General features: G+C 35.9%; 1 protein-coding gene and 1 long non-coding RNA gene across 3 annotated transcripts in view; one reads left to right on the forward strand and one right to left on the reverse strand.

The window, feature by feature from the left end:
* The window catches only part of LOC145678857 (uncharacterized), a 112428-nt gene that overhangs the window by 2741 nt on the left and 96139 nt on the right, over nucleotides 1-13548 (reverse strand). For both annotated transcript variants that reach the window (XR_014130441.1, XR_014130440.1), the window contains one exon: nucleotides 6674-6735. This is a non-coding gene — a long non-coding RNA (uncharacterized LOC145678857). The remainder of the gene's footprint in view (nucleotides 1-6673; nucleotides 6736-13548) is intronic.
* On the forward strand, nucleotides 7855-12912 carry LOC145679632 (uncharacterized). The gene has a single exon (XM_081750207.1). The coding sequence runs from the start codon at nucleotides 7855-7857 to the stop codon at nucleotides 12910-12912; it is 5058 nt and encodes a 1685-aa protein (XP_081606333.1).

Consider the following 13548-nt stretch of genomic DNA (forward strand, 5'->3'; position numbering starts at 1 on the left):
TGTTGACTGATCTGTACAGTTATGGATCTGAGGTAATAGAATTACATTAGTTCGTAAAAAGTCATTCAATATGATTGTAAAAGTTTGTTTTTTAATTTTTCTTTAAGGGGAACCGTGTCATGAAGCGTAAACATTTACAGTTGCATGAATCAATAGACACGCTATATTATCAAGCTCTTTCCGTATGAAATATTAAGTGAACTAATAATAATATTATTTATATATATACTCTCCTGTTTTTATACATGTACGTGGTTCTAGCATTATTCTGGAATAACTTCCTGGAACATGGAGAAATTTTAAACTTGCTACACATACATAAAATATATTTTGAGGGTAAAACACTTCTAGTACGTCAAAGATTGCGGATAGAAGGTGGTGAAATGTAAAAATGTCGAAAATGATCGATGTTAGTAATCAATGTATAATTTTCGTGACCGCTGAGATGAATAGTGACACTTCCAGATGCCATTCAAATCAAAGTTCAGCTCCATCGACACAGGACAAGAAGGAGTGCAAAATAAAATGCTCAAAATAACCGAGATTAGTATTGAATTCATAGTTTTCGAGGTCGCTAAGCTGATTGGTGATGATCGTAATGACATTTCATGACTACATTTCTGAAGATTCCACCTTTAGGCGAGTAAACGGAATCATTTCTAAAATACCTTACTTTCACATTTTGTGATCATTAAATGACCAAAGCGAGAAACTCTTCAAACGTTTGAAATGAATATTTGAATATAATTAGCACTTTGGTCGCCTTGAGTTTTTAAAATTCGCACCCAAAGAGAGGAGAGATTCAAATATTTCGCAAATAATAATTCCATAAACGTATTCTCACGTACGAAGAACAGCCATGTCAGCTAATCCCACATAAAATATACAGTACGAGAATGCACGAAAGAAATACAAATACCACGAACTTCTAGAAAAATTTAGAAATACTCTTGGCACCTAAACCTGTTATCATGCAAGAACATTACTTTTGTCATTTACAGGCCAGGAAATATTTATAGCCAATTATCTGGCAACATCTTGTGCCATCATGTATCGAAAGGTTAGAGTTACCTTTTGATATACGTAGCGCAGTGGTGGCTCTGGAAGGAGTCACACCGGTAAACATTACCTTTTCGACATAGGGTAAGGAAAGAAGCCTTACCTAATTTCTAATTCCTGATTAATTATTGTAACTTCCCTCGACATCCACCACTGATGTAACGCCTAGTACAGCCATTTCCAACTGGATCCTCTATGACGTCAAAGATTATTGATCTTTTCAGTGAACCAGAGGGAGAGAACAAGGAGTTGGCAAGTAACGTAGTGTTGAGAAACTGCAGCGGTGACAGCACGAACGAACATCAACAATATAGATGATTTTGTAGATATGCTGCTAGCGAATCTATGACTACCGTACATTCCCAACATTTGTTATTACACCTCACCATTTCCTCTATTTTGCTCAACGGGTTTCTCACTGGTGATTCTCATTCCACTCTCTACCTCATTCTCTTCCCTCTTTTGCTCAGCGTATTTCTTACCAGTGATTCTCATTCCATTCTCCTAGCTCATTCTCTTCCCTCTTTTGCTCAACATATTTCTTACCGGTGATTCTCACTTCATTCTCCTAGCTCATTCTCTTCCCCCTTTTACTCAATGCCTTTCTTATTGGTGATTCTCATTCTATTCTTCTATTTCATTCTCTTCCTTCTTTTGCTCAACGTATTTCTTACTCATTCTATTCTCCTAGCTCATTCATTCTCTTCCCTCTTTTGCTCAATGTACTTCCCACTGGTGTTCCTCATTTCAATCTCCTATCTCCTTTTCTTTCTCTACTTTGCTCAACGTGTTTCTGACTGATTCTCTAATTCTACTAAAACCGTGCTCCTATGTCACACACCGGGCATCTGGAAATTATTAGTCTATTTCTTACTCAATTGATTCATTAGAACGTTAGTTTTCCAAGATGTTGGTTACCGATTGTAAGTATGTGCTTTGAGAGTTCCAATCTCACAAAAGTCGATTAGTTAGAAATTGTTTCGAAATTTGAAAACAAAATTGCAGAGTGAAGAATCTTCTTAAATTTCATGCTAAAATGCTTCTGAGCAATATCTGAAATCAATGGATGAACTGAAAGACGATCTCGGGTATTCTTTCTGACAAAAAGAAGCGTTAAACCAAAAGAACCTACAAGACCGTAACTTGTAATGCTGTACGTAACTTGTAACCTACGACTTGTAATGCTGTACTGAGAAAAAAACTTGGAGAATCAAGAAGGCGCAAGAGAATAAACTGGACATGGCCGAAATAAAAAATATTTAGACCAGTGTTATTCAACCGAGGGTACGGGTACCTCTGGGGGTACGCGAAGATGTTTCTGGGGGTACATAATGCTGCTTCTGGGAGTCTGCTGGAAATGTCTGTTGACAGTTTACCGCAATTTAAATTCGATAACTGGTTAATTTGTAACTTTTGTATTTATGCTCGAAAAGAGTACAATGAAATAAGTGACAATGCTATTTCTCAACTTCTTCCATTTCTATCAACGTATTTGTGTGAACACAGTTTCTCTGCATTAACATCACTAAAAGCGAAGCATAGAAATTGTTTGAATCCAGAATCAGCTCTGATTCTCGAACTCTCGAAGATTCGACATAGAATCGAGGAGTTGGCGTCCCGAAAACAAGCTTAGTCATCTCGTTAACAAGTTAGTTCTAAAGTTATTTTTTGTTTCTGAATTTTTAACATTGCCATCAGTGTACGAATTACCAGGGAGAATGAGAAGAAAATTCTCCTCAGTAGAACTGGATGTCTCCCATATGTTTTGAAATTTTCCATTTATTTATTTTTTTTTTTTTTTTCGGATGACCACTTTATCCCTCTCTAAATAAATAGTCTTTTGATTCGCACACTGATCGTCTTTTTGTTGAGTCTCTATTTGACTCCCTTTTCAATCAACAGAGCATGCGTACTAAATTTAATAAGTTAATTTCGATTTAATTTCTTCTAAACAGCTTCAGGGGTACACAATGCGATGGCGAAGTATGTCTAGGGATACGCGAGAAAAAAAGCTTGAATAACACTGGTTTAGACGGATATGTGGTGTTACCAGGTTGCATAAGATCAGAATGAAGGAGTGTTATAGCAGGGCCAACAAGATATGGTCTCTGAAGTTTGTTACTACTTGCGGAGAGACAATGCAGCCCCTACTTTGATACTAGTGTTGCCAACCACGGTCACTCTGTCTTACACCATTAATTAAATTGCCACTATAGATGCACCGAAAAAAGTCTTGACACGTGAGTAGTGGCAACGTCACTGCGAGCTGCCAGAGACCTTCTTTTGTTGGCTCTCCTATAAAATGACTGAGATCTCGGAGAAAGTACAAGAGAGAAGACTACAGTGGTATGGTCATATTATAAGAAGGAAAGATGATTACGTTGGCAAACGAGTGGAAAAGACAGAAGCAGAAGACAAAAGAGTAAAAGAAAAACCAAAATGAATACATTGTGTAACCAAAGACTTAGAAGAAAAGAGTTAATAGAACATAGAGCTTGTTACGAGCAAGACGGAAGCGAATCATCAAAAATGTCGAGTCCGTGTCAGCGCGAAAAGACAAAAGTAAAAGAAGTAGCACCTGTCGAGGGAAGTAGCATCGGTAAAAGTAAATAAATCAATAAATTTAAGTCTTCATCCCGGCGAAATTAAAATACCGCTAATTTTACAGTAATTATGTGATATCTTCAAATAGATAAAAGATAATTGAAATATGGAACAAGAGCGCTCTAGACAATATTATTTTGCGTGAGGTACCGTTATCACAAGTCACCTAGTGGCTTTCCGTTTTCAGCAGTTTAGAAACGCGAAAATAAATGCCGATTTTCAAAATGGCTCGAAATCGAAAGCAGATAAGTGAGTCGTAATAACGGTTTCTCATGTAAAATAATATTGTCTAGGGCGCTCTTGTTCCACATTTCGATTATCTTTTATCTATTTGAAGATGTCACATAATTACTGTAAAATTAGCGGTATTTTCATTTCGCCGGGATGAAGACTCTTTATCGCTCACAAGATAAAGGAAGAAAGCTCACCTAATGCACTGATTCTTATACAGGGTGTTATAAAAATTTGTTACAATATTTTGGGAATAGAATCCTCAGATCAAAATAAGAAAAAAAAGTTAATACAGTGAAACCTCTGAATAACGGACACCAATGGGACATGAATTTTTGTCCGTTACTGAGAGGTGTCCGTTACAGAGAGGTTACAAAAATTTAATTTTTCACAACGGTAATTTTATGCAGCAATATACAGTAAATACTTTATGTATGAGCATAAATACGTAAAATTCAATATGAAAATAGTGTATTTAGTACGTATTTGAACTACTGGAAGGGATGAAGGAGAGATTCATTTCTGTTAAATAATATTATTGCTGGGGGGTGTATTAATATATTTGCATACTGCAAAAGATGCATGGGAGGGAAAGTGGGGGGAGTTTTTCATTTATTTCAAATTCTCAGAACCTTCTCAAAAGATGTGTTAGGAACCAACTAACCGGCTAAACTCCTTTGCTTAGCGAAAAAGGCATACTTTTTCCGCTTCAAGGGTAACAAAAGTCATTAGCAAATGTCCTCTGAGAATCCTCAGTAGAAATGTGTGTGAGTATGTATGTTTGTGCATTGGCGCGGTATATTCGTTGACGGAATCGATGAAAAGATGTTATTGGGAGTGTATATGTTTATTGACCTAAAAGGAAACCGGAAAAACTCCAACCCAAACTTGTTCCAGTATCATAAGTAAAAGAAAAATGTTGCTTTTCAAATAAATAAATAAATAAATAAATAAATAAATAAAAATAAAATAAAAAGTACGAGAGGAAACATTTCTCGTTGAGAATGTTATTGTAAAACATTCAATGTTTGTTTTGTTACCTATGAAATTGTCGGGAAAGATGCAAGCCCCAGAGGAAAAAGGACTAATAGGGAAGGGAAGATCTTTCGCATGGAATTCTTGGTCATACAACTGACCCTGTATGAGTGTTATTGCTTATTGAAGGTTTTCTAGGATTTCCAGAAGAAAACAGTTTATTGCGGGCAGACCAAAAAACGAATTTCAAGTTCAGCTTGAAGCTGTTCTGTTTGATGGTTCACCAGGTCTAGACTCATGATAGATACACTTATGGGGAAAATACTTTTCTGTCTACTGTAATATATCGCAGAACCGAGAATAATTCCTGTCCGTTATGAAGAGGTTATTGAAACGTTTGTGAGGAAAAATCACTGTCCGCGTCCGTATGTGAGAGTGTCTGTAAAAGGGAGGGTTTTGTTCAGTAAGAGAACATATATTTTTGCCGGGACATAAAAATCTGTCCGTATTGTAGAGGTGTCCGTTAAGAGAGGTTTCACTGTATAGACCTGTGGTCGGAAGCGCATAGTTTCGTAGTTACAGGATGCCGAAAACGTGAAAAAACGAACTTTAAAAACTTGAAAAAAAATGACTATTGTAGTACCGATTAGTCGAATCAAGACATCACTGAGGAACTAATATCTGAACTATCCAAATATCCATCTTTCAGAACCTCCGGTACTTCCAGAATCATTTTTAGAGTGGTTGTTTGGAAGTACTTGATCACTCTCTAAAAATCTCTCTAAAAATTGACGTACAAGTACTGAAGCATTCTTAAACATTGATATTTGGATAGTTCACATACCAGTTCCTCAGTGATGTCTTGACCCGACTACAATAGGTCCCATAGTAGTGGAACTATGAACTTTTAAAGTTCGTTTGATTCACATTTTCGGCACCCTTTAGCTCTGCAACTATCCACTTTTGAGCACAGGTCCATATGAACTTTGTTTCTTATTTTGGTGTGAGGAATCTGGTTCCAAAATATTGTGACACATTTTTGTATCACCCTGTACACAACGCCATTTCAGAGTTATTAGCCGCTACCTTGTAATACTTGCCTCCTACAGTGCTGCCAAAATGTCTTGATCCGTGGCAAAAAATGCTCACATCCTTTACACACCCACGCGTTGAGCCAATAAGGGTTCAGCTGTTGCTAAGAGAAAGAGTCTTAGCGAAACGGAGTGAAATTCCTTCAACCGATAGCAGCGCTTGGAACAGAACACTAGGTGTCAAGTCAATGTGGTATATCTTTAGTGATCAAACTCATAACAACCAAAAGCAATCTTTACCTGGAAAATGCTGGAAAATATCTGAATTATATTGATGTGCTTATAAATGCTAGGCAATTTTTCATGATTTGACAACAAAAGTCCGTGTCAATCATTTTGAACAGTCGTGTAGTTACTGATTGAGAATTTGATGAAATTTAAATCAGGTAACGAATGCGACGCTTGACAACATCTCGAATTTCTTGAATTCGCTCCTATAGATAACCTACATTAACTTGACACCTAGTCTTCCGTTCCAGGCGCTGCTATCGGCTGAAGGAATTCCAATCCCTTTCGCTAAGGCTCTCTCGCTTAGCGACAGCTGAACCCATATCGGCTCAACGCGTGAGTGTGTCGAGGGTGAGCTTTAGTTCGCATTTTTGCCACGGCTTAAGACATTTTTGCAGCACTATCGTTTTTGCCAACAAAGAAAGAATTCAGATTGTGTGTGTGTGTGAACATGGTACTTTTCACTATGAGATCCTTTTTCTTGCCTTTTCTTTCAAAGAATTCTTCATCAAAGATCTTCTACATAGAGAATCCATGTTGACTGCACCTGTAAAATAAAAATAAAAAAGTTTAATATTAAATCATATCAGTCCCATACTGTTCTCCGTGAAAACGTAAAAAAAAACAAGAAAGAAACTCTAATGTGAATAAAATAATAAGATTAATACCGATATAAAGAATTATAAAACAAAAGTGCAACAACTACCCAGTGGAATAAATAAAAAATGTGTACACTGTGAAGATCTTTAGTCTCTGAAGATTTAATATTTGTGTTACAGACTGTAACGGCCTTATTAATATTATATATATATATATATATATATATATATATATATATATATATATATATATATATATATATATATATATATATATATAGGGTGATCAATAATTGAAAAGAGACTAAAGTAAAATTGAACTATGCAGAAAATAAGATATCAAATCCTATAGGTGGTTATGATATGAGAGAGAAGAAAAACATGGCAGGATAAGTTTGCCGACCACCAACTTGCGACTAAGCGATTTCTGTCCCATTTTCTCGTCAGTCAATGTTCATTTCGACCAAATTCTTTTACATAGAGATGGCACATCAAGATAACTCACTATCTTTTGAAATCTGTCAGCTTGAAGTGAGATTTGCAACCGAATGAAATGTACTGTGAAAAATATATATGTCATATTGAAAATGCCGTTATCAACAATGAATAATAGTAATAATAATAATAAACCGCTTAGGACATTTATAATTTGAGAATACTTCGTATGTATAGGATTTGTCTTTCCTAATTCGGATGCTAGCGTACATTTATGGTATCTGAAAATAAATTTGTATGTAATTGTTCGGCCGCATTTCATTATTCTTTTGTTTTGTATTTGGCAACACTGGATAATTTATAGTTCTTTATAGGTGTCAACGTGGCGTGTATGACTGCATAGTGTGTAGTTGCTTATGCATAGCAATTATTGTATTTAGTTGTGTGTTTACAATATAATAAATAGTATATTGTACAACGAACTTTGTGTTCAAAATAATACAGTCCACGAACATAAAAGTGGTCCTTACCGACCGGATTTTGTTCCAGTTGTGCATGTGCGTGGTTTGCGAACTTGTGGCGCAGTATCTTCATTTTGTAGTGCATTGTCAAAGTGGTGCAGAATTATAACAATGGAAGAGCTTATAGGTAAGAAAACTGTCCTGAAACGTGAAGTGACGAGGTTAATACATAAAGTGAACGAGAATAAAGACAAGCCTAACTTCAGTATTAAGTTGTACACTGAACGTGCTACGCAATTACATGGCGATTGCACAGAGCTCATTACAAAGTTCATTTCTGTGGGTGGTGAAAGTGAGTTTGCAAAATATGACGGAGAATTTAATGAAGTGCAAAATGAGTTGGACTCTATCTTAGAAATTTTGTACAATATGCAGTCACCTAATACTGAACAGGTAAATACATCTAATAAACAGTGCACAGATGTGAAGTTGCCAGACTTAGAACTTCCTACATTTTGTGGTAGAGTGCAGGATTGGCTATCGTTTCGTGACTTATTTGTTGCTGCTGTTCATAATAATAATCGGTTAGGAAATGCTCAGAAGTTGCAGTATTTGAAGACAGTTGTATCAGGGGAACCTGCTATATTGTTGCAGTCTATTTCCATATCTGATGATAACTATAAAGTAGCATGGGAGTTACTTAAATCAAGATATGAAGATGTGAGGGAGCTAGCGAATCATATTTTGAGCAAGTTGATTACTCAACCAGCTGTGAAGAATGAGTCATCAGGTGAGTTACGAAGATTGGTTGACAATAGTGTTCAGTGTGTGTGTGAACTTAAATCCTTGGGCCTTCCAGTGGAGCATTGGGATGTGATTTTAATTTACCATGTGGGTGAGAAGCTAGATAAGAACACCAGAAAACAATGGGAGCTTTCATTGAAGAAAAACGAACAACCAACTTTCGACCAGCTGAAAGAGTTCATATTACAACGTGCCAAAGCGTTAGCTGCAGTGAGTGCAAGGTCACCGGCAGACACGTCTGCTTTAAAAACAAACAAAAAGAGCAACACGCTAGTGCATCATTCAAGTCCAATTGTGTCGTGTATCATGTGTAAAAATAACCACAAGCTATATAAGTGTCAAAAGTTCATAAATATGTCAGTGAATGATAGGCATAGTTTTGTGAAAAAGAATTCGCTTTGTTTCAATTGTTTGACCTTAAATTGTTCCGTAAATAAGTGTAATGTGAAGCAGGGTTGCCACACTTGCAACAAAAAACATCATACTTTATTGCATTTTGAAAAGAAGGATAAAGCAGATCATGTAAATTGTTCTCATTCTATAAATCAAAAACTAATTCCTCGGGTGTTGTTGTCCACCGCTGTCATAAATATCAAAGATAATGCAAATAAGTTGATACAGTTTCGTGCTCTTATCGACTGTGGTAGTGAATTATCGTTTGTAACTGAACGTTGCGTCCAGAAATTACGCATAAACAAAGAGAAAATAAACATGAGCATATCAGGTGTTACTGGTTCTAACGTTGGAAATTCTCATGCAATAGTTGATTTGTGTTTTCAGTCATTGTACAGTAATAATAATATTCATACTAAAGCAATAATAGTCCCAAGAATCACAAGTAACTTACCCAGAGTAACTATTCAAAATATAGGTAATTGGGAAATTGTGAGACAAGTAAACTTAGCTGATCCACAGTTTAATAAAAGCGGCCCTATTGATGTGTTGTTAGGTGCTGATGTTTTCCCATTATTGTTGCTCAGTGGGAGACACGTAAGTACGAATGGAGCTCCGTCTGCCATTGAAACGGTGTTAGGTTGGGTATTGTGTGGTCAGATTAACTTAACAAATAACACATCAAGTGTTCAGTCATATTTTGTTTCTGTTGATCTCAATAAAACATTGCAAGGATTCTGGGAAGTAGAGGAGTTGCCAACTGTACAACATTTATCCGTTGAAGAGCAAAAATGTGAGCAGTATTTTGCTGAAACTTACAAACGTGATGTTGATGGTAAATATATTGTAAAATTGCCTTTTAAAGAAAATGTTGAGCCTCTAGGTGTATCACGGGACACAGCAGTAAAGCGATTATGCCAGATGGAACGTAAGTTACAGAAAGATCCTGATTTATGTAAACAATATTGTGATTTCATGAAGGAGTACTTAGACTTAGGTCACATGGAAAAAATTCCTGATGTAGAACTTGATAAGCTTGTATCTGAATCTTATTATCTGCCGCATCATTGTGTCTTAAATGAAAGTAGTTCTACCACTAAATTGCGGGTTTTATTTGATGGTAGTGCTAAAACTAGCAATGGAATATCTCTCAATGACAACTTAATGGTAGGTCCAAAATTACAAGATGATATTATCCCATTAATATTAAGGTTCAGAACTCATCCAATTGCATTGTGTGCTGATATAGCAAAAATGTACAGACAAGTTAAGGTAGATCAAACTGATTCTGATTACCAGAGAATAGTGTGGAGAGAAACAGTTGACCAACCTATTACTGATTTTAAATTGTTAACGGTTACTTATGGAACCAGTTCGGCTCCATATCTGGCTGTAAAGTGTTTGCAACAGTTAGCTGTAGATGAAGGTCATTGTTATCCCAGAGCTGCAGAATTAGTCATGAATGATTTCTTTGTTGATAATTTAGTTTCAGGTGCAGCTGATAGTAGTGAGGCAATGGTATTGTACTCAGAATTAACAGCATTATTACAAAAAGGTGGTTTCGAATTAAGAAAATGGTCTACTAACGACAGGAATGTGTTAAATAGTATCCCTTCTCACTTAAGAGAAACTCAGTCGTTAATTTGTTTTAATGAAGATGAGAATGTAAAAGCTTTAGGTATACAGTGGAATCCATCAAGTGATTCATTTTCATTTTCTATTGTTGTTCCCACTTCTAAGTCAGTAATGACAAAACGAATGTTACTATCTGATATTGCAAAATTGTATGATCCGCTTGGTTGGTTATCTCCAGTATCCATTGTTGCAAAATTGTTGCTACAATCATTATGGAAATTAAAAATTGAATGGGATGACGTACTTCCGAATGATATTGCTCGCTCGTGGGAAGTATATTGCCAAGAATTGCCATTGTTGAGACTGATTAAGATCAAAAGGTGTATTTCTTCTGAAAATATCGTGAAATATGATCTAATTGGGTTCTCAGATGCTAGTGAAAAGGCGTATGCTGCAGTAGCATATGTACGTTGTATAGATACATTTGGAAATGTGCAAGTATACCTGATTGCTGCAAAGACCAAAGTTGCCCCTATAAAGCAAATATCAATACCTAGGTTAGAATTGTGTGCTGCAGTATTGTTATGTAGATTAGTCAATACGGTCATTAAGGCAATGCTAATCAAGTTTGAACAGGTTGTCTGTTACACAGATTCTACTATTGTGTTAGCATGGCTTTCTTCATGTCCGAGTAAATGGAAAACATTTGTGGCTAACCGAGTATCTGAGATTCAACAATCAATTTTTATTAAATGGGCGCACACATCGAGCAAAGACAACCCAGCTGATTGTAGTTCTCGTGGTTTGAATCCGTCACAATTAGAGTCTTATTCACTATGGTGGAATGGGCCAAAGTGGTTGATGGATTCAGAGTTACTTATTGTAAATATTAATTGCAAAAATCTAGATTCTGTTCAATGTGAGCAAAAGTCTTCAACTGTTAACATGCACATTAAGGTTGACTGTACAATAGTAGATAAATTTTCATCATTGTCTAGGTTAGTTCGTGTTACTGCTTGGTGTAAAAGATTTATTAGGAATAGTAAAGGTAAACAGGAGTTAAAATGTAGTGGACCATTAACTACAAAGGAGTTGTCAAATGCATTAATGCATTGGATAAAACAAGCTCAAGAATCAGAATATCCACTTGAAATAAAATACTTACGTATGAAAAAACCTTTGCCTTATAATAGCAAACTATTGTGTTTAAATCCATTTCTTGATGAAAATGATGTCATGAGAGTTGGAGGTCGCTTGCAAAATGCTAGTGTAACATATGATTTCAAATATCCTATCTTACTTCCAAAACATGCTAGAATTACAGAACTTCTTGTAAAGTCTGAACATATAAAGCATCTTCATGCAGGTTCACAGTTACTTTTATCTGTTTTGCAACAAAAGTTTTGGATTATTGGTGGTCGTGACTTTGTAAGGAAAATTGTAAAAGGTTGTGTAACATGTCACAAACAGTCAGGTGTAACAGCCTCCCAATTAATGGGTCAACTCCCTGTTGGTAGAGTAACACCAACTCGTCCATTTTTGCATTGCAGTTTAGATTATGCTGGTCCACTAATGTTAAAAAATATGAAAAGTCGAAATTCAAAATTATTCAAAGGTTATGTAGCACTCTTCATTTGTTTCAGTGTCAAAGCAATCCATTTAGAATTGGTAAGTGATGCTTCAACAGAGTCATTTATTGCAGCTTTGAAACGTTTTATAGCTAGAAGGGGAAAACCTACTGATATTTACAGTGATTGTGGTTCAAATTTCATACGTGCAAACAGAGAATTAAAATCCTTACTGAAACTTGTAACGAATGGTGACTCAAAAGAGTCTGTATGTAATTACCTCAGTATGCAATCTATAAATTGGCATTTTAATCCACCATCCTCACCTCACTTTGGAGGCATATGGGAAGCTGGTGTAAAGTCTGTCAAGTACCACTTGAGACGTGTAGTTGGTAACACTGTACTCACATTTGAAGAAATGTATACAGTTTTGTGTCAGATTGAAGCCTGTTTAAATTCTAGACCATTAACTGCTCTATCTTCTGATCCTAATGACTATCAGGTATTAACTCCTGGTCATTTTTTAATTCACGATGCATTAGTAGCAATACCTGAACCAAATTTGTGTGAATTAAAAATCAATCATTTGTCACGCTGGCAATTAACTCAAAGATTGGTTCAACATTTTTGGAACCGTTGGCAAACAGAATATTTGTCTCGGCTGCAACAAAGGCCAAAGTGGTGGTGTAAACATGCTAATATCAAGGTCAATGATTTAGGATTAGTGAAGGAAGATAAGACATCTCTTCAGCATTGGAATTTAGCAAGAGTAGTTGCTGTTCATGCTGGTGTAGATAATATTGTTAGAACTGTTACTATTAAAACTAGCAAAGGTGTCTTCAAACGACCAATTGTAAAAAATTCTCCTCTTCCATTTAATGAAGAATAATATGTAGAATGTGTAGTGTAGAGTAATGTGTAGAATTATATGTAGTGTTGAAATGATATTTCAAGGTGGGCGGTATGTTCGGCCGCATTTCATTATTCTTTTGTTTTGTATTTGGCAACACTGGATAATTTATAGTTCTTTATAGGTGTCAACGTGGCGTGTGTGACTGCATAGTGTGTAGTTGCTTATGCATAGCAATTATTGTATTTAGTTGTGTGTTTACAATATAATAAATAGTATATTGTACAACGAACTTTGTGTTCAAAATAATACAGTCCACGAACAGTAATCGTGCTCTGCGAGTCGGACTGTAGTTACAGTGGCTTAAAAAAGAGTTCTAAATATTTTACAATACAAAGAAATCGTTGATTTTTACTAAATTTTCCAAGACCTTAATTATCAAACATTTGTCCATTGTTTAAGTAGGGGGAAAATTCGAATGGGACAGCCTATTCTTTTTATAACTTCAGCGAGATTCGGCTAGTCAACGAATCTAGAAAGTTCGTTACTGAATTCTCTATGTCTGTGTCATGGGCGGCGATCAGGGGGGGCAAAGGGGGGCAGTTGCCCCCCCCCACTTTTTTAAGCAACCCATTAATGTATACAGTTTTACTTGGAAATGTAAAGTTTTTGTAT

Source organism: Thermobia domestica, chromosome 2 (assembly GCF_964235325.1).
Source record: "Thermobia domestica chromosome 2, izTheDome1.hap1.1, whole genome shotgun sequence".
NCBI classification, from domain to species: Eukaryota; Metazoa; Arthropoda; class Insecta; order Zygentoma; family Lepismatidae; genus Thermobia; species Thermobia domestica.